This window comes from Zea mays, chromosome 1, assembly GCF_902167145.1.
Source record: "Zea mays cultivar B73 chromosome 1, Zm-B73-REFERENCE-NAM-5.0, whole genome shotgun sequence".
Classification (NCBI taxonomy): domain Eukaryota; kingdom Viridiplantae; phylum Streptophyta; class Magnoliopsida; order Poales; family Poaceae; genus Zea; species Zea mays.
In genome coordinates, this window is record NC_050096.1 from 237,977,677 (window position 1) to 237,998,695 (window position 21,019).

General features: G+C 42.9%; 1 protein-coding gene and 1 long non-coding RNA gene across 2 annotated transcripts; one reads left to right on the plus strand and one right to left on the minus strand.

The window, feature by feature from the left end:
- Window positions 1-2,358: 2,358 nt before the first annotated feature.
- On the minus strand, window positions 2,359-4,510 carry LOC100381827 (uncharacterized). The gene is made up of 8 exons (NM_001174621.1): window positions 4,448-4,510; window positions 4,182-4,245; window positions 4,015-4,099; window positions 3,803-3,929; window positions 3,621-3,697; window positions 3,456-3,516; window positions 3,229-3,371; window positions 2,359-2,917 (listed from the first exon to the last, which is right to left on the minus strand). The coding sequence occupies exons 4-8, from the start codon at window positions 3,818-3,820 to the stop codon at window positions 2,455-2,457; spliced, it is 762 nt and encodes a 253-aa protein (NP_001168092.1). The 5' UTR covers window positions 3,821-3,929; window positions 4,015-4,099; window positions 4,182-4,245; window positions 4,448-4,510; the 3' UTR covers window positions 2,359-2,454.
- On the plus strand, window positions 2,618-6,191 carry LOC103643460 (uncharacterized). The gene is made up of 4 exons (XR_002266408.2): window positions 2,618-2,920; window positions 3,753-3,794; window positions 3,873-4,024; window positions 5,915-6,191. It is a non-coding gene; the product is annotated as an uncharacterized lncRNA (long non-coding RNA).
- The last annotated feature ends 14,828 nt before the right edge of the window (window positions 6,192-21,019 follow it).

Consider the following 21,019-nt stretch of genomic DNA (forward strand, 5'->3'; position numbering starts at 1 on the left):
AATGGCAGAACATAAAAGGCAGGCTACTATTGCTAACTTAATGCGTGTGTTGTATGCAAAGTTATTATAACGCACAACCAAAACTCCATCTCCTTTATCTCTACTACTATTAAGGCTGCAAGAGTAGTCGGCCATTCCCGTTCTGCCACCGTTCCCATTCCCATGTCTGTCATTCTCATTCTTTATTCTGTCTTTCTCATTCCCTCCTCCCGCAAAGCTCATTCCCATTCTCATTCCCCCGTACAGCCCACATCTAGCTAAAATTAAAAAAACACATGTCCTCAAAGGGATTTGAACCCGTGACCTCTTAAGCAAAGGCCAAGAGTAGCTACCACTACACCACATATGTGTTTATGTCTATGTCTATGACAGGAAACACATCTACTACATCTCTCACCAAGCTCACTTGCTACCCTTGCACAATACGTAGTAGTAGATAAGTATCACCGAGATTCTTGAATTAGATTTTTGGATGGAGGTAATATTATTTAAAGAAGAGCTTTGCATGAAATTTCTTTTGTTTGAATAATGTATTATACTTAAATTCCTTTTTTTGCATGCGTGACATTTTTCTCCGTAATATTTTTTTCCATAGATCAGACTTCTGAGTCATTTTCATAAACCAACGCCAAGCATGAATCCATGTTTCTTACTTGAAACCCCGAACAAACACTATGAGCAGGAGGCACCCACGTTGGCGTCGCTCATCGATGACGAGAAGAAGCTTAGCGACTGTCAGTTCGACCTCTAAAAGCAGTCCTACGTGGTCGCATGCGCCGCTGTGTACGACAAGCTCCCGCGAAGCCACCACTTGGACGCGGTCCAGAGCAGCTGCACCGCACTGTCCATCGTTAAGCAGGGAGGCCTCATGGTTGTCGCCAACATCGACGACTCTCGGGTTGTTCTGGACACTGCATCCGACGACGACGCCATCACGTCGTCTAGCTCATCGTCCACCTGAAGCCCAACCTACCACGTAAGTCGCTACTGACCGGACATGAATTCTTGTGTGCTGGGACGATGGATGTTGCTGACGTTGTGTGAGTGTCCTCGAACATGATGTATGTAGTGGAGTAGCGCATCTGGTGGTGCAACGGCCAGGGGTACTACCTCGCTGATGAGCCCGGGGTACACTTCGTTTGGCAGCCCAACCAAGAGTCATATCGGTACTCGTCATGTCGCGCGCGTTCGACGACTACTATATCGAGGATTGTGGCATCATCTTAGCGTCAGAGGTGACGCAGAGGAGGATCGACAACAGTGATCAGTTAGTCATCCTCGCCACCGTCAGGGTAGCTTTTGTGCCGACCTGCCTTTAATTCTCTTTGCAAACACACACATTTACCTTTTTGTTTAAGCAAGAGCGTATGGTGGTGCGTGTCTGATGACTAACGATGTACGAGGAAATTTTTTCTAGCATATGTGGAACGTGCTCTCCAATGATGAGACCATACAAATCGTGTCATATATCGAAGTCTGCATGATACTGATGGTTGCAATGTAGTGGTGAAACAACTAGATTAAAATAACAAAATTTATGTATGATTAGGATCACAAATTGATTATGAAACATTTTCTCATAACAATATAATACATATTTTATATGTAAGTTATCGTAATATACTGGTATTATATATTACCGTTGCAACGCACGGGCACTCAGCTAGTTAACTAGAATTTGCATATCACACCGCCAGATCTGGTCGCTACTACTGTAGCCGATAGGGGAGGCTGAAGCGCTAGACGATACGCTAAACACCTATAGACTATGGTGCCGTTTGGTTAAAATGTAACATAAATGGTAATGGTAACGATTAATACTTGAATACCGGTGATAACAAATTTAAATAAAGCGATATCCATTTGTAGTATGATATTAATTACGGTTGAACTTAAACAAATATTATTTAACGTTATCGGTTATTCATTACGTTACCACATGTGAACCAAACGCCATCTACAGTAAAAGGGAGGGGGATTGTGGCCACATGCGTTGCAGGTAGTCTCAAGGACATGGGCACATAGCGGTGTACTGTAGCCACCAAGTTCGCTAGAGACTACAGTGAGGAAATGCGTTGAACACGGTGTAAGTCTTCCAAGCATACACCATGGTGTATTTTCAAAGAAGCAAATAGTAAGTTGTGGAAAGTTTTAAAAAATGTCTGTGATGCCAATTCAAATAACCCTTCTTCAAACCCCGCAGAGAAAATGTGTTGTGAGAAAGTGACAGGTTATTCGATTCTTCGAGCCAAATACCCGGTAAACAAAATTAACTCAGATTCTTGTATACGTTTTTAAAATTTATGGTCAAATGGAGGGATTCTGCAATAACACCTTAAAACTAGTGCCAGATCGACAGAATCAAGATTGCATTGTACTTTGGAGTTGTCTTCCCTCTTGGAGTTTGGGGAGAGCGTTATACTATACGCTGGGGTTTGGGGAAAGGGTGCATTTTCATGGCAGCCTTGTAACCATCCATCCATCATCTATTTGCCGATTTGCTTTAGCTGCAGAGAGCAAGGATCCCGCAAAAGTTCCTCGGCCTAGTAACCGCCTTCCACTCTCAGAATTCGTCGGCGTGGTCCTCGGCAGCTCACTTCCTCCTGCTGGTGGTGATGGTGAGGCGCTCGAGGCTGCGGAACGTCGTGTTGTCCCGCGAGGCGGAGCCTCCCCTCCCGGCCGCGTTCCGGGCCACGGGGGAGCGCGGGGACGACCTGCTGTTCTCGGCGCCTCCCGAGTGGTGGAGCCTCTGCGCGGGGGACGGGCGCCCGCTGCCGCCACTGCTGCCGGAGACCCACCGGCGGTTCTGGTCACTGCAGTCCCCCGAAGAGGTCGGCCGGGTGGACGGAGCTGCGGGCATTTTCGACGAGCTCCCTCCCCGGGACAAGATGCGCGTTTTCTCTGATGAGTCGGCAACCTGGTGCGTGCCAGATAAGTAAGTTAGTACAGTAGTATTATATTTCCATCAAAAAAAATCTATGAAAATATTATAATACACTTCTTAAGAACTGATCTGAGTTAGCAGAAAGATTTTCAGCAAAATACTAAGAACATGGAAAAGAGGAAATGCCCTTTATTTTCAATTCACTAGACTCATCTTTTATTTAGTGGATTTGACACTAAGTATATATTTTCGTTTAAAAAGTTAATACCTCCATTCATGTTTACTAGCTACCACAGCTAAATCAGATACTTTTTTTCTACAAGAGCAATAAATCGGATACTTACTGCTTCGTTGGACGTTCCAAAGGAATCTGCAAAGCTTTTGTGCCTGGAATGACTGGAATGATCTGCAGGGCGCCCAGAGCCTGGATTTCTTCTGGCGAATGCCTCAACAGCACCAGTGAACCTATCCCGGATCTCTTGTCCCACTGGCAAAAACGCAACTAATTAGGTCAATCGATCAATTTTCACATAGCAATGGTCCAAATGCAATTAACTACCAGGAGACATACTGGAAGCTTTGTCTGTTCTCTCAACTGATGGTCCAACTCCAGCCATTCTTGCACTTGGTTGCTAGATAATTTAAGAAACATAATGGCATTTTAGTGAAACGAAAAGACAATAGTAATTCACCAATAATGTAGACAAGACATAGATATAAGATTAGAGAGACATACTTGAACAAGCTTGTTGTTGGAGCCCATTTGAGGGTACTTGAGTGCAGTCCAGTCAAATACGTAATCAAATTGGTATCCTACAGTGTTAATCTATAATGAGACCCAGTTTCCTAACACCGGATCATAGTGCAGGCGAGAACAATGGTCACATTAGCGGGGTCACTCAGAAGAAAGGTGTGTACCTTCCCGTATAAATACATCACGAAAGAGCTTCTTCATTGAAGAGTAATCTGGCCTGTCTTCAAATCGCAGGGAGCGACAATAGTGGAAATATGAGACGAACTCCGGCGGGTAAGATTTGCACAGAATCTGTTTAAGACAATGTTAGTTCAAACAGTGTCTGCAACAGCTACCATGACAGGATTACAATGTTCGTGTTGGCAAAAAGAAGTACCTCTGCCGAGGTAAGCATTTTCTTTTCACTAATTTTATCATACTTTTGTTTCTTAGTGCCAGCTTTAAGGCCCTGCCATGGGAGGCTAAGCATAACGTAAAAGCATGTCAAGTATAGTATTAGTAAAAGAGGAAATACAGTAAAATATACAGATTTTCGGGACAAACCTTCCTCTTAAAAAATATAGCAGAAGATAGCCAACAGACTCCAGATCATCTCTCCTGCTTTGTTCTGGATGAAACAAGTACAGGTACATGAAAAACAAATACATTGTGTTTCCCTCCTTTTGAAAGCATTAGATTAAGTAGCTTCTCCTTCGTCAATCGTCAGGTTAAGTTTATTTCATGACCAAGCATCCAAGAATTAAAAAGCGTATGATTTTAATGCAATTGCAGACACATGGTAACATATTTGATTTGCTCATTGAGCTCACCTATTCCAAGATGAGTATTCACACTAGCATAACGTGCTGTTCCAGTCAGATTTTTGTTCTCCCTGTGCATAAAAAAAATTAATCATTTACCATAAAAAACAAGTAGTCACAAAAATGAAAAGGTTCACTTTATGTCTAATCTATCGATTAAATTTGAACCTAGCGTCCTAGTTTGCAAATATCACAGAAAACGCATTAAATATTTGCATGTGATGTGACACTACTTTTAACCTTGGTGTTAAAACTTATTCTTGGGCTTTCAAGAAGATACTAATGCACAACAACATGACACGATTGGACATGAACATTTTGAGTAATTTGTCATTTTATTTCTGAAATTTACATGTAAATATCGCAAGATCAAACAATCCACTCAGGTTGCCTCTCTACCATGATCCGATACTATATTTAATATACAAAACCTCAGTTGGATTGCCCAACAGTGTACCATTAGCCAGTGTCTCTTGACAAAATGTAGGGTGCCATTTGATTCACGAAATGTAACGTAAATGACAATGATAACGATTCACACTTGAATAGACCGGTATCAATTTGTAGTGTGGTATATGATTACGGTTGGATTTAAACAAATATAATTTAACATTATCTGTTACCTATTACGTTACAAATATATAAACCAAACAACACCTAGGAAGTTGTGACATAGGTGCAGTATAGAGGTTGCACGAATTATCACATAGGTGCAGTATAGAGGTTGCACGAATTATCACATCCCAGTTTCTGCTTATGAACTTGCAATTTAATGGAATAATTGTTTGGCCCAACAAAGTCCAGGGTTAGTTATAAGTGAAAACTTCATTAATATGCTTCACCTGTATGGGATGTGTTTATGAGTCTGAAGGTCCTTGTATTTCTTAGCAAGCCCATAATCAATGATATAGACCTGCAGAATAAAAAGGATATGTCTTCACATATTGTTCATTGACGAGTAAGAATCTCGGGGATTATTACCAGATATTATTAGTATTAGAGAAGTAACTACTATGCTCTTTTTATACTGAAAATAACAAAAGCAGATGACATTTGGGGTTTAACCTGATTAGCTTTCCGACCTAAGCCTATAAGGAAGTTGTCTGGCTTGATGTCACGATGAATAAATCCCTTGGAATGCATGTATTCCACTCGGTTTATCTAAAAATGGAAGATTTAATAATGTAAGTCCAGGACAATAATAAAATCTCGCTCTCCTTCCAACACCCACTAAGGAAAAAGAATCAAACTTAAAATATGTACAATCTTGCAAAGCTTGCCTGCGATACACTTAGAACAACATACGGTGTTCATGAAATCCATTTGTACCATCAATGATCTAATACTTTGGAATTAAAACCCACAAAAGAAGGCAACACTTATGGCAGAATGCTCATGAAACTTCTGAACATGTAACTCCCAACCAATAGCTGTTATCAAATTCCAGAAAGTTGACTTGCCTCCTAACTGTTGCAGGGCAGCGTAAGGTTGAATATGGAATGAATAAACTCACCAGTTGATCAGCAAGCATAAGCACCGTTTTCATAGAAAATTTCCTGTTGCAGGAATTAAACAAATCTTCCAAGCTTGGGCCAAGAAGATCGATCACCATAACATTGTACTCCCCCTCAACACCATACCACTTGAGGTGTGGGATACCGTCTGTGTCAAAAATGAGTGACTAAATAAGCAACCAGAAGGCGTGGACACAAATTACTGCAAATAATCATATAAATTACAATCGACTTACTTCCACCCTGCAGCAGCATATAAACTTTAGATTCATAGTGCAGCTGTGGATGTTTTGTTTTCACAGGCTCCTGACAGATCAAACCAAAGAAAAGGTGAGGCCTTGAACCAAACGCTTCAGCAAAGGTATATCCAGACTCTAGATAAGAGACATGTTATACTACATTAAATGCAAACAGTATATACGTTCCAGCCTGGTTTTTTTGCACATACCAATTTTATTCCCACTTCCTCTCCATTCTGTATATTAACACCTAGATCAAGAAAAGTCACACTAGAAAGAATAAAAATTTATTTATGGGGCTAACAAAACACGACCATAATATGCATAAAATACACAGAATGTACCGAGATATAGCTCTCCGAAGGATCCGCTCCCAATCTTCCTCCCAAGCTTATACTTCCCTCCGATCACATGCTCCATGATCACTCTCCTCTTTGATTTCTCTCCCTCTCTCTCTCTCTCTCTCTCCCCCCTACGAGAATGGATCGCTGTTGCTGAAAAGACCAATGAAAGGAAAAATGATGCAGCCACGTTCAATCTGAATTTCCCAATTTCCCTTGGAGGCCAGAGACTATTGATGTGCCCGTTCAGTTCAACTGCCTTTTGCCCCAATGCCTCCACAGAGAAGGAGCACTACTGTCTGCCATCAAACAGTAATGCCAAAGAATGCAAAATCTGTCCCTGAAAACCACAGAGAAAATGAAACCTGAATCAGCCACATTAGCACAAACAGCATCCACAGACAGACCAGCATTCCCTGTAACGCTTTCTTTCTTTAATTAATTCCTCCTGTAGAGGATCCGGTCACTACAGTTCCGTCAAAAAAAAAAGAGAAGAAGAACAGAGTAACATTGCCCAGCGGGGCCAGGATCACACTCAAATGTGGATGGCAACAAGAGAACGTCCAGGGCGCGAAGCGCGTACCTGAGGGATGAGGAACCAGCAGGAAAGTCGCACAGGCTGCGACGCCGCAGCGGTTCCAACGGCGGAGAGGAGCCTCCCCCCAATTGCAGACCTCCGCACCGGATGCGAGGCCGCGGTTGAATCGCATCGGTGCCGATCCTGCAATGGGAGGGAGGGAGGGAGGGAGCGAGAGAGGTGGGGAGGTGAGGGAAAGCGAGCGGTTGGTGGCAGTCCTTTTTCGGCGCTCGATTGTCGGAAAAACAGGTTTCGTCTGTTACCAGCTAGTCACCCATGCAGGACAAGGACTAAGGAGCCTGCACTAGAATTAATAGTTAGTTGATTAAAAAATATTAGTGAAATTAACTAGATAATAAATAGCTATCTAACTATTAACTAATTTATCAAAAATAGTTAATAGCTGAACTATTAACTAGATATTTAAATATCTCAACTAATTTTAGGCACTAACTATTAATTTTAGTGCATTTAAACCCCTAAGTTAATGGAGCTATTGTGTTTAAGGTATCGTCTATCTAGATGATTTTTATCACATACTCCCTCAATTACATAATATTGTTTATTTTAGCTCTTTATTTTTAGTCCATATTCAAATGGATGACAATAAATCTAGACACATATAAAAAATATAAAAAACACACGTACATCAAATATTGTATGAATCCACTAGCACTCTAAAATAAATACTATTTTGGGATGGTTTGATGTACAAAGATACGAAGGGGGTCCACGAGGAAAAAATCCCCTTCCTATTCAATTAGAAAAATAGCTACATTATCTTTCTTTCAGATCTAACTTACCTATCATATCGGATATGGTTCGCATGCAAGCTAAATTCGGATAGGGTCACATGTACTGCGTGACATGTCCTAATTTTGTTGTCACGACAAACGTTTATATGTGCATAAACTTACTCGTGAGATGGATCTTACGGTTACGGTTACTGATAGTGACACATATATATGTGGCATAACAATGGGCCTAGCATGTTTTTTCTACGTAAGGGTAAGGGCTTATTCTTTTCACCCTTAATCCATGTGGATTGTGGTATTGAGCCGGTTTAAATCCATAGCAAGTTAAAATCTAATTTCAATCCATTTCAATACACTCTAAGGGCCTGTTTGTTTATCCCCCAGATTATATAATCTGGATTAAATAATCCTAAGAGGCAAACAAACAGTCCAGCTTATTTACCTAGATTATATAATCTAACCCCTTGGATTATGATAATCCATAAGCAAGTGAGGAGGTGCTTATTTCAGATTATTTTTTTCCCACTTCCCCACTACCCTTTCAAGTTTCCTAGAAATTACCCACCATTGCCATTATAATCCACCGAATCGTTTTTGCGCCTAGTACTAGTCAATTTGAGGATGAAGAAGGTGACATGAATGCCTTTCGTGATAATATTGCTAATGCAATATTTGCCAATGTCAATTGATTTTTTTTTCATATATGAGTTTCAACCTAGTACAAATATAGAGGGTATTCTTGTCTTTCTCATACAAAAGAATCCTATTAACAACTCAAATAATCTGGGTAAACAAACAGGACTACCGAGATTATATAATCCAGATTATATAATCCAGATTATATAATCCTCCAAAAATAATCCAGATTATATAATCCATGGGGGTAAACAAACAGGCCCTAATCTACATGTAATTAGAATAACCGAACAAGATCTAAGGACATGTTTTAGTTATTTCTACACCACATGTATTAGATAGAATTAAAAAATAGTAGGGATTTTAATTTGTTATAGATTTTAACTTGTTATAAATTTAAACTCACTCAACCCCTTAAATCCACATAGATTAAGATAAAAAACGAACATGCCATAAGTGATTTCACAAGTATATACTTGATGTAACGTATGTACTTTGTTTTTCTGGAACGTAACATATGCACAACAGCCACAACAGAAAACCACAAGAAATTGGACGGCCATCTAATTTTCAATAGCTTTCGGTACAGTCGTCGGAGATTAACTTTACTTACAACGGTGCACAATACTCGTCGAAACCAAATTAATGTCCTATGCCTTATCTGACTGTCGTCATGCATAACATTAATTTCAGACGACTGTCATATAAACCATCAGAAATAAGGGAAATTAATCCCAGGGATACCGTTTCAGCCGTCTCATTTCGCACGTGTCCACACACGCCAAAACGCCCGCCGTCGTGCGCTGCGTTCGCGCGTGCGCTGCCATGGCCTCTGCGCGCCTGCGTAGGGAGCTCGATCGCCTCCTTACACCAACTCCAGCAACATACCAATATGTATCCCTATTTTGTATGTTATATAGCCTCCGTATCGTTAAAGTCGCTCAGCAGTCTCTCAATCACCATCTGTATTCGTGTGTATGATAGCTTGGGTACACGACGTCTGATTTTTAAACATTTCATTCGTTGGCCATACACAGAGAGACAATGTGAGAATTAGGAGTGAAAGATCGAACATGTATTTTATGGAGATAGATACAGAGGCTGTTGGAATGCAAAATAATGATTTAGAGGATGCGGAGTAAGATAGCCAGTGTTGCTGGAATTGGTCTTACCCTGCCATCGCCGCCTCCTGCCGCCACCGACGCACGCGGCTACGCCCGTGAATCCCACAACCTGTACCCCGGTAGCAGAGATGGCCGACGCTCGCACCTCCGTCAGCCTCCGTGCGTCCGAGTCCTTCACTACGTCGTTCCTCGCCGCCATCTCAACCGTTTAAGTGAGTGCATTTTGCTTATACATTTTGATATACTTTAATTGCGTATAGTTAATTTGTGTATAAATAATTGAATTCTATATTATAAATTATTCTGTGTTAGTTACTTCGGAAGACCAGAATGTTATTATAGATTTTATTTAGGTTGTTTTAGTTCATTGAATGGTCCTTTTATAATTTAAAGTTTTATTTTTCAAGGTAATTTTAAACCAACGGAAACAAGATAATTTAATAGTATTTGTCACTCGAAATAATGTTTTTATATAAAATATTGTATTGGATATTTAATATGAGAAAGTAAAGTTTATTATGTAATACAGAATGATGATTCTAGCGTAAATGTATGTATCATAGTGTTAAGGAATAGAACCTATGTGTCACCCATTTTGGACCAACATATCTCACATGTGATGTGTGTTGGTCCAAAATTGTCCTTTTATTGGACAACCTCGGAGTGACCGGTAGAGAATGTATTTATAACAAGCCATGAGCTTGAAAGGGAAATGTGCCCTTGGGCCATTTCTAAGTATTTTGGTGATTGAGTGCAAACACAAGTGCTTAAATGTGAAAATATGCCCAAGGATGAACAAAGTGCAAAACACAAGTTAAGGTATGTTTCTAAGCCTTAGTACATTGGTTTGTGTACTAATATTCTTGTCTAAGTGTTAGAAACAGGAAGAAGAAAAGAAGTGGAGAGTGGCTGTGTGCAGCCAAAGGCTGCTTCGGGCTGGGGCACCGGACTGTCCGGTGTGCACCGGACAGTGTCCGGTGCGCCAGACCAGCGCGAAGCAAACCAGCCGCTCTCGGGTTTTTCTCCGGCGACTTCGGCTAAAATTCACCGGACTGTCCGGTGTGCACCGGACTGTCCGGTGAGCCAACGGTCGGCCGGGCCAACGGTCGGCCGCACGATCGCCGCGCGACACGTGGCCGAGCCAACGGTCGGAAGGAAGCACCGGACTGTCCGGTGTGCACCGGACTGTCCGGTGCGCCAGATCTGCAGTGGTCGGCAACGGTCGGCTGCGCCTGTTAAGGAAAGAAATCGGGCACCGGACAGTGTCCGGTGTGCACCGGACTGTCCGGTGCGCCCGACGACAGAAGGCAAGGATGGCCTTCCAGAATTGTTCTCAACGGCTCCTAGCTGCCTTGCGGCTATAAAAGGGGTCCCTAGGCGCATGGAGGATAACACCAAGCATTCCTACAACTCTTCTAAGCACCAAGACATCAATCTCACGCATTCGTTTCATTGTGATAGCATATAGAGCTCTTGTGGAGTTGTGAACTCTTTGTGTTGCATTGCGAGCTCTTGTTGCGACTTGTGTGCGTGTTGTTGCTCTGATTTTCGAGTCTTGTGTGCGTTGCTCATTCCCACCTTACTCCGTATTTCTTTGTGAACTCAATTGTAAGGGCGAGAGACTCCAAGTTGTGGAGATTCCTCGCAAACGGGAAAAGATCAAAGGAAAGAAAAACACCGTGGTATTCAAGTTGATCATTGGATCACTTGAGAGGAGTTGAGTGCAACTCTCGTCCGTTGGGACGCCACAACGTGGAGTAGGCAAGTTTTGTACTTGGCCGAACCACGGGATAACCACCGTGTCAACTCTGTGATTGCTTTCTTGTGGTTATCGTGTTTTGAGTTCTCTCTAGCCACTTGGCAATTACTGTGCTAACGCTTAATCTAAGTTTTGTGGCTATAAGTTTAAGTTTTTACAGGATCACCTATTCACCCCCCCCCCCCCTCTAGGTGCTCTCAATTGGTATCGGAGCCGTTCTCTTCACAAAGGGACTTACCGCCCGAAGAGATGGATCCTAAGGGGAAGGGAATTGTGATCAACGACAAGGAGAAGGAGTCCTTCGTGAACGAGCCAAGGGATGACAAGTCCAACGACTCGGGCTCGGGCCACAGGCACAAAGATGGGAAGAAGAAGAAGACAAGGCGCATCAAGGAGATCGTCTACTACGACAGCGACGAGTCCTCTTCTTCTCAAAAGGACAACGACGACCACGACAAACAAAAGACGGTTAACTCAAACTTTTCTTTTGATTATTCGCGCATTCCACATAGCTCAAATGCTCATTTGCTCCCCATTCCACTTGGCAAGCCTCCTCACTTTGATGGAGAGGACTACGGATTTTGGAGTCACAAAATGCGTACTCACCTATTTTCTCTCCATCCAAGCATTTGGGAGATTGTAGAAAGTGGAATGAAATTTAATAGCTCGGATAGCCCTTCATTTATTAATGAACAGATCCATAAAAATGCACAAGCTACTACTGTGTTGCTAGCCTCTCTGTGCAGGGATGAGTATCACAAGGTGAGCGGCTTGGACAATGCCAAGCAGATTTGGGACACCCTCAAGATCTCTCATGAGGGGAATGATGTCACCTTACTCACCAAGATGGAGTTGGTGGAGGGCGAGCTCGGACGATTTGCGATGATAAGGGGCGAGGAGCCGACACAAACATACAATAGGCTCAAGATCCTTATCAACAAAATAAGGAGCTACGGAAGCACGCGATGGACGGATCACGACGTCGTCCGCCTAATGCTAAGGTCATTTACCGTTCTTGATCCTCATTTGGTGAATAATATTCGTGAGAATCCCAGGTACACCAAAATGTCGCCCGAAGAAGTCTTAGGAAAATTCGTCAGCGGGCGAATGATGATCAAGGAGGCAAGGTACGTGGACGACGCCTTGAATGGACCGATCAACGAACCACAACCTTTTGCTCTCAAAGCAACAAGAAGTAAGGAGGCGCTACCTAGCAAGGTGGCACAAATTGAGGCGGTCGGACTTAATGATGAAGAGATGGCTCTCATCATCAAATGCTTCAAGACGGTGCTGAAAGGTCACAAGGGGCAGCCGAGCAAGACCAAGACGAAGGGGAAGCGCTCATGCTTCAAGTGCGGTAAGATTGGTCATTTTATTGCTAACTGCCCCGATAATGACAGTGACCAGGAAAAGGGAAACAAGAGGGAAAAGAAGAAGCATTACAAGAAGGCAAAGGGCGAGGCGCATCTAGGCAAGGAGTGGGACTCGGACTGCTCCTCTTCCGACTCCGACAATGAAGGACTCGCCGCCACCGCCTTCAACAAATCAACCCTCTTCCCAAACGAGCGTCACACATGCCTTATGGCAAGGGAGAAGAAGGTATGTACTCGCAACTCTACCTATGCTTCTTCAAGTGAGGACGAATCTAGTGATGAGGATGAAGTAGATTATTCATGTTTGTTCAAGGGCTTAGATAGATCTAAGATAGACAAAATTAATGAATTAATTGATGCCTTGAATGAAAAGAATATACTTTTAGAAAAGCAAGAGGATTTGTTATATGAAGAACATGATAAGTTTGTAGAGGCTCAAAAATCCCTTGCATTAGAAATTAAGAGAAATGAAATGCTTGCTTGTGAAGTGTCAACATGCCATGATTCTATTTCTAACTTAAAGAGCATAAACGATGATTTAAATGCTAAACTAGTAGAAGCAAATAAATCCAACTCTTGTGTTGAATATGTTGAAATTTGCACTAGGTGTAAGGATATTGATATTAATGCTTGTAGCGAACACTTAGTTTCTATTTCAAAATTGAATGATGAATTAGCTAGTCTTAATGCTCAACTTAAGACTAGCAAGAGTAATTTTGATAAACTAAAATTTGCTAGGGATGCCTACACGGTTGGTAGACACCCCTCAATTAAGGATGGGCTTGGCTTCAAGAGAGAAGTCAAGAACTTGACAAGCCATAAGGCTCCTATCTCCGCCAAGGAGAAAGGGAAGGCTCCTATGGCTAGTAACACTAAAAAGAACCATGCTTTTTTGTATCATGATAGAAGTGCTTATAGGGGTTATAATGCTTATGATGATTTTGATGCTCATAGTTCTTCCTTTGTGCATGGTAGAAATATGTCTAGGAAAAATGCTATGCCTAGAAAGAATGTTATTCATGCTCCTAGGAAAGTAGTAAATGAACCTTCTACAATTTATTGTGCTTTAAATGCTTCCTTTGTTATTTGTAGAAAGGATAAGAAAATTGTTGCTAGGAAGTTAGGGGCAAAATGCAAGGGAGACAAAACTTGCATTTGGGTCCCTAAGGAAATTGTGACTAACCTTGTAGGACCCAACAAGAGTTGGGTACCTAAGTCCCAAGCCTAAATTTGCCTTGCAGGTTTATGCATCCGGGGGTTCAAGCTGGATTATTGATAGCGGATGCACAAACCATATGACGGGGGAGAAGAAGATGTTCACTTCCTACGTCAAGAATAAGGATTCCCAAGATTCAATTATATTCGGTGATGGGAATCAAGGCAAGGTAAAAGGGTTAGGTAAAATTGCGATTTCTAATGAGCATTCTATCTCTAATGTATTTTTAGTAGAGAGTCTTGGATATAATTTGCTATCTGTTAGTCAATTATGTCATATGGGGTATAACTGTCTATTTACAAATGTAGATGTGTCTGTCTTTAGAAGAAGTGATGGTTCACTAGCTTTTAAGGGTGTATTAGACGGCAAACTTTATCTAGTTGATTTTGCAAAAGAAGAGGCCGATCTAGATGCATGCTTAATAGCTAAGACTAGCATGGGCTGGCTGTGGCATCGCCGCTTAGCACATGTGGGGATGAAGAACCTTCACAAGCTTCTAAAGGGAGAACACGTGATAGGTTTGACTAACGTACATTTCGAAAAAGATAGACCTTGTGCAGCTTGTCAAGCAGGTAAACAAGTGGGAGGAGCGCATCACAGCAAGAACGTGATGACCACTTCAAGACCCCTAGAGCTGCTGCATATGGACCTCTTCGGACCCGTCGCCTATCTGAGCATAGGAGGGAGTAAGTATGGTTTAGTTATTGTTGATGACTTTTCCCGCTTCACTTGGGTATTCTTTTTGCAGGATAAGTCTGAAACCCAAGGAACCCTCAAGCGCTTCCTCAGGAGAGCTCAAAATGAGTTTGAGCTCAAAGTGAAGAAGATAAGGAGCGACAACGGGTCCGAGTTCAAGAACCTTCAAGTGGAGGAGTTCCTTGAGGAGGAAGGGATCAAGCATGAGTTCTCCGCTCCCTACACACCACAGCAAAATAGTGTGGTAGAGAGGAAGAACAGGACGCTAATCGACATGGCGAGGACTATGCTTGGAGAGTTCAAGACCCCCGAGCGTTTTTGGTCGGAAGCCGTGAACACGGCTTGCCACGCCATCAACAGGGTCTACCTTCACCGCCTCCTCAAGAAGACGTCGTATGAACTTCTAACCGGTAACAAACCCAATGTATCGTACTTTCGTGTATTTGGGAGCAAGTGCTACATTCTAGTGAAGAAGGGTAGAAATTCTAAGTTTGCTCCCAAAGCTGTAGAAGGGTTTTTGTTAGGTTATGACTCAAATACAAAGGCGTATAGAGTCTTCAACAAATCATCGGGTTTGGTTGAAGTCTCTAGCGACGTTGTATTTGATGAGACTAATGGCTCTCCAAGAGAGCAAGTTGTTGATTGTGATGATGTAGATGAAGAAGATGTTCCGACAGCCGCTATACGAACCATGGCGATTGGAGAAGTGCGGCCCCAGGAACAAGATGAACGAGATCAACCTTCTTCCTCAACTATGGTGCATCCCCCAACCGAAGGTGACGAACAGGTACCTCAAGTGGAGGCGCTTGATCAAGGGGGAGCACAAGATGATCATGTGATGGAGGAAGAAGCGCAACCGGCACCTCCAACCCAAGTTCGAGCAATGATTCAAAGGGATCATCCCGTCGATCAAATTCTGGGTGACATTAGCAAGGGAGTAACTACTCGATCTCGATTAGTTAATTTTTGTGAGCATTACTCCTTTGTCTCTTCTATTGAGCCTTTCAGGGTAGAGGAGGCCTTGCTAGATCCGGACTGGGTGTTGGCCATGCAAGAGGAGCTCAACAACTTCAAGCGCAATGAAGTTTGGACACTGGTGCCTCGTCCGAAGCAAAATGTTGTGGGAACCAAGTGGGTGTTCCGCAACAAACAGGACGAGCACGGGGTGGTGACGAGGAACAAGGCTCGACTTGTGGCAAAAGGTTATGCCCAAGTCGCAGGTTTGGACTTTGAGGAGACTTTCGCTCCTGTGGCTAGGCTAGAGTCCATTCGTATCTTGCTAGCATATGCCGCTCACCATTCTTTCAGGTTGTACCAAATGGATGTGAAGAGCGCTTTCCTCAACGGGCCAATCAAGGAGGAGGTGTACGTGGAGCAACCCCCTGGCTTCGAGGATGAACGGTACCCCGACCATGTATGTAAGCTCTCTAAGGCGCTCTATGGACTTAAGCAAGCCCCAAGAGCATGGTATGAATGCCTTAGAGACTTTTTAATTGCTAATGCTTTCAAGGTTGGGAAAGCCGATCCAACTCTTTTTACAAAGACATGTGATGGTGATTTGTTTGTGTGCCAAATTTATGTCGATGACATAATATTTGGTTCTACTAACCAAAAGTCTTGTGAAGAGTTTAGCAGGGTGATGACGCAGAAATTCGAGATGTCGATGATGGGCGAGTTGAACTACTTCCTTGGGTTCCAAGTGAAGCAACTCAAGGACGGCACCTTCATCTCCCAAACGAAGTACACGCAAGATCTACTAAAGCGGTTTGGGATGAAGGACGCCAAGCCCGCAAAGACGCCGATGGGAACCGACGGACACACCGACCTCAACAAAGGAGGTAAGTCCGTTGATCAAAAAGCATACCGGTCAATGATAGGTTCTTTGCTTTATTTATGTGCTAGTAGACCGGACATTATGCTTAGCGTATGCATGTGTGCTAGATTTCAATCCGATCCTAAGGAGTGTCACTTAGTGGCGGTGAAGCGAATTCTTAGATATTTGGTTGCTACGCCTTGCTTCGGGCTCTGGTATCCAAAGGGGTCTACCTTTGACTTAGTTGGATACTCAGATTCCGACTATGCTGGATGTAAGGTCGATAGGAAGAGTACATCGGGGACGTGCCAATTCTTAGGAAGGTCCCTGGTGTCATGGAACTCTAAGAAACAAACCTCCGTTGCCCTATCCACCGCTGAGGCCGAGTATGTTGCCGCAGGACAGTGTTGCGCGCAACTACTTTGGATGAGGCAAACCCTCAGGGACTTTGGCTACAATCTGAGCAAAGTCCCACTCCTATGTGATAATGAGAGTGCTATCCGCATGGCGGAAAATCCTGTTGAACACAGCCGCACAAAGCACATAGACATCCGGCATCACTTTTTGAGAGACCACCAGCAAAAGGGAGATATCGAAGTGTTTCATGTTAGCACCGAGAACCAGCTAGCCGATATCTTTACCAAGCCTCTAGATGAGAAGACCTTTTGCAGGCTGCGTAGTGAGCTAAATGTCTTAGATTCGCGGAACCTGGATTGAATTGTAGCATCCATGTATTTATGCTTTTGATCATGTTCCTTTTTGCATTTTGTTGCTTATTGTGGTGCTCAAGTTGTACAAACACTCCCTGGATCTCACAAGTCCGTTGCAAAGTAATGCACATGTTTAGGGGGAGATGTGTTACAACTTGACCCTTTGAGACTAACCATGTGCTTGAGTTTGGTAATTTAGTCTCGAAGGAGGATTGAAAGGGAAAAGGTGGACTTGGACCATGAAAGACTTCCACTGCACTCCGATGAGAGGGTAACTAATTCCAAGTTCATCTCATGAAATCTTATTGCCATTTGCTCTTAATTGAAGACTTTGGTGAGGCAATGGGGTTAAAAGGCCAAGATTAATCCCGTTTTGGTGCTTGATGCCAAAGGGGGAGAAAATAAAGGCCAAAGTGATAAAGTGATAAATGGATCAGCTACCACTTGAGCGATTTTGAAAATAGTAGAATAGAGTTTTTGTTTTGTCAAAAGGTGGCTTCTTGTGGGGAGAAGTGTTGATTATGGGAAATAGGGGGAGTTTTTGAAATTCTTGATCAATCTCTTTTGGAATGACTCTCTTTATACCTCAACATGTGTGTTTGACATAGAAATAGAGATTTGAGTTTGATTTGCAAAAACAAACCAAGTGGTGGCAAAGGATGATCCATATATGCCAAAATTGAATAAAACTCAAAGTCAGTTTTTATTTGAAGTGATTTTGCACTTGTTCTAGTTGCTTTATGTTGTGTTGGCATAAATCACCAAAAAGGGGGAGATTGAAAGGGAAATGTGCCCTTGGGCCATTTCTAAGTATTTTGGTGATTGAGTGCAAACACAAGTGCTTAAATGTGAAAATATGCCCAAGGATGAACAAAGTGCAAAACACAAGTTAAGGTATGTTTCTAAGCCTTAGTACATTGGTTTGTGTACTAATATTCTTGTCTAAGTGTTAGAAACAGGAAGAAGAAAAGAAGTGGAGAGTGGCTGTGTGCAGCCAAAGGCTGCTTCGGGCTGGGGCACCGGACTGTCCGGTGTGCACCGGACAGTGTCCGGTGCGCCAGACCAGCGCGAAGCAAACCAGCCGCTCTCGGGTTTTTCTCCGGCGACTTCGGCTAAAATTCACCGGACTGTCCGGTGTGCACCGGACTGTCCGGTGAGCCAACGGTCGGCCGGGCCAACGGTCGGCCGCACGATCGCCGCGCGACACGTGGCCGAGCCAACGGTCGGAAGGAAGCACCGGACTGTCCGGTGTGCACCGGACTGTCCGGTGCGCCAGATCTGCAGTGGCCGGCAACGGTCGGCTGCGCCTGTTAAGGAAAGAAATCGGGCACCGGACAGTGTCCGGTGTGCACCGGACTGTCCGGTGCGCCCGACGACAGAAGGCAAGGATGGCCTTCCAGAATTGTTCTCAACGGCTCCTAGCTGCCTTGGGGCTATAAAAGGGGTCCCTAGGCGCATGGAGGATAACACCAAGCATTCCTACAACTCTTCTAAGCACCAAGACATCAATCTCACGCATTCGTTTCATTGTGATAGCATATAGAGCTCTTGTGGAGTTGTGAACTCTTTGTGTTGCATTGCGAGCTCTTGTTGCGACTTGTGTGCGTGTTGTTGCTCTGATTTTCGAGTCTTGTGTGCGTTGCTCATTCCCACCTTACTCCGTATTTCTTTGTGAACTCAATTGTAAGGGCGAGAGACTCCAAGTTGTGGAGATTCCTCGCAAACGGGAAAAGATCAAAGGAAAGAAAAACACCGTGGTATTCAAGTTGATCATTGGATCACTTGAGAGGAGTTGAGTGCAACTCTCGTCCGTTGGGACGCCACAACGTGGAGTAGGCAAGTTTTGTACTTGGCCGAACCACGGGATAACCACCGTGTCAACTCTGTGATTGCTTTCTTGTGGTTATCGTGTTTTGAGTTCTCTCTAGCCACTTGGCAATTACTGTGCTAACGCTTAATCTAAGTTTTGTGGCTATAAGTTTAAGTTTTTACAGGATCACCTATTCACCCCCCCCCTCTAGGTGCTCTCAGAGCTCGAACGAAATTTCTGCAACATAACTCCACTATTCTCCATTGCACCATTTTCATGCGTGCAAATGGAGAATAGCAGGGTTATGACGCCGAAATTTGTTGGGGCTCATGACTTGTTATAAATATGTTACTGTTGGTCACTCTTGGGTGGATTTAGGATCTATCAATTCCTATAGATATAGGGACGTGATTTCTTCATAACAATAGACGGTTTGTGCATGACTTATCTAAGTTAATGTTTCACATCTAGTATGACTGATGACTGTTAATGGATGTATAAATGTTAGAAGAAGAGAGCGACTTTATCTAGTGAGTGGGTTGCCAAGACCGACGTATTTCTCAACCGTGCTTTTGGTAGGTCAGATACTAGTATTGACGTTAGGTGCCCTTGTAGCAAGTGTCAAAACATTTATTTTCATGAAAAGAGGACTATGTTAATAGATCTTTGTAAGAACGGCTATATAACTGGCTATGAGGTGTGGGTGCACCACAATGAGGAACTACCTCGTCAGAATGTATTGAAAGTTCAGTCAGATGAAAAGGGGGGTATGATAGGACATAAGATATGTTTGACGATGTACGTCATGAGCTTCTACCCAACGATTATGAGAATCCACCTCGACTCCTCGATTCTGAGGATCATCAACGCCTGAGCTTATGAAGTTTTTTGAGCTCCTTAAGCCTTGTGAAGAGCCGTCACACGAGCACACGAAAGTGATTGTCCTTGTTTCGTGACTTGGCTCATGTCTATTAAGTCCAAAGTTGTATTCTCAAACAACCGTCACAAGGAGCTTGTGAACTTGATCAATGATGTACTTCTGGAGAATCACAAGATGCCCTAAGTCATGTACCAGTCCAAGAAATTGCTCTCATGTCTCGGTATAAACTACACAAAATTGATGTTTGTGATAATAATTGTATGTTTTTCTAGAAAGAGACCACAAATGAGAAGAAATGTGCAAAATGTAGTGAGGCATGATTTGTAGAGGTTATAAACGATGATGGTGTGACCATGATAACAGAGGTAGCATGTAAGCAACTTCGTTACATGCCTCTTGTACCTTAGTTGTGAAGATTACAACCAAACAATGAGATGACACAAAGGAGGTGTACATGACAATCCTGATGTGATGGCACACCCAGTTGATATAGATGCATGTAAGGCACTAGATTCCTTTGATTCTAGTTTTGCTAGAGATGTGAAAAATGTTCACGTCGGCTTGGCAACAGATGATTTCTCGCCTTTCAATCTAAATGTGCCATCATATTCATGCCGACACGTGTTTGCTATTTCATACAACCTTCCACCAGCTCTTTGCATGAAATATGATGTATATTCTTATGTATTGTCATAACCGGTCTGGATCATCCTATAACAAAGATCAATGTTATGATGAGACCCTTGGTTCAAGACTTGAAACTGCTGTGGGAAGGATTCGAAGCGTACAATTGTTATAAGAAACAATAGTTTAACTTGAGAGCTACTTGATGGAGTTCTCCTAAAATTCTGACATGTCTGGTATGTGCTAAAGATACCGATTGTTTCTGGCTTAAGTTTGGTGGAAAGATCCCTTACTTCGATTGTTGTGATGCTTTTTGCCTGAGTATCACCCGTTCAGGTTCTAGAGAAACGCTTTTAGAAAGGACACGATTATTACTAGGGGACCACCAAAGCGTCTTTGTGGTTCAGAGATTCTCGTGAGGCTAAATGATTTGAAATTAAATAAACATGGAAACTGGTTTGAAGGTTTCGGAACCAAGCATAATTGGACTCACAAATGTGGATTGTGGGAGCTC

Excerpts from the sequence above, each read along its gene's own strand:
- LOC100381827 (NM_001174621.1), bottom strand. Across the intron at positions 3,517-3,620 it reads CCAACAACAAGCTTGTTCAA|CAACCAAGTGCAAGAATGGC; the intron begins GTATGTCTCTCT and ends TAAATTATCTAG. Across the intron at positions 3,372-3,455 it reads GAGAACAGACAAAGCTTCCA|TGGGACAAGAGATCCGGGAT; the intron begins GTATGTCTCCTG and ends CGTTTTTGCCAG.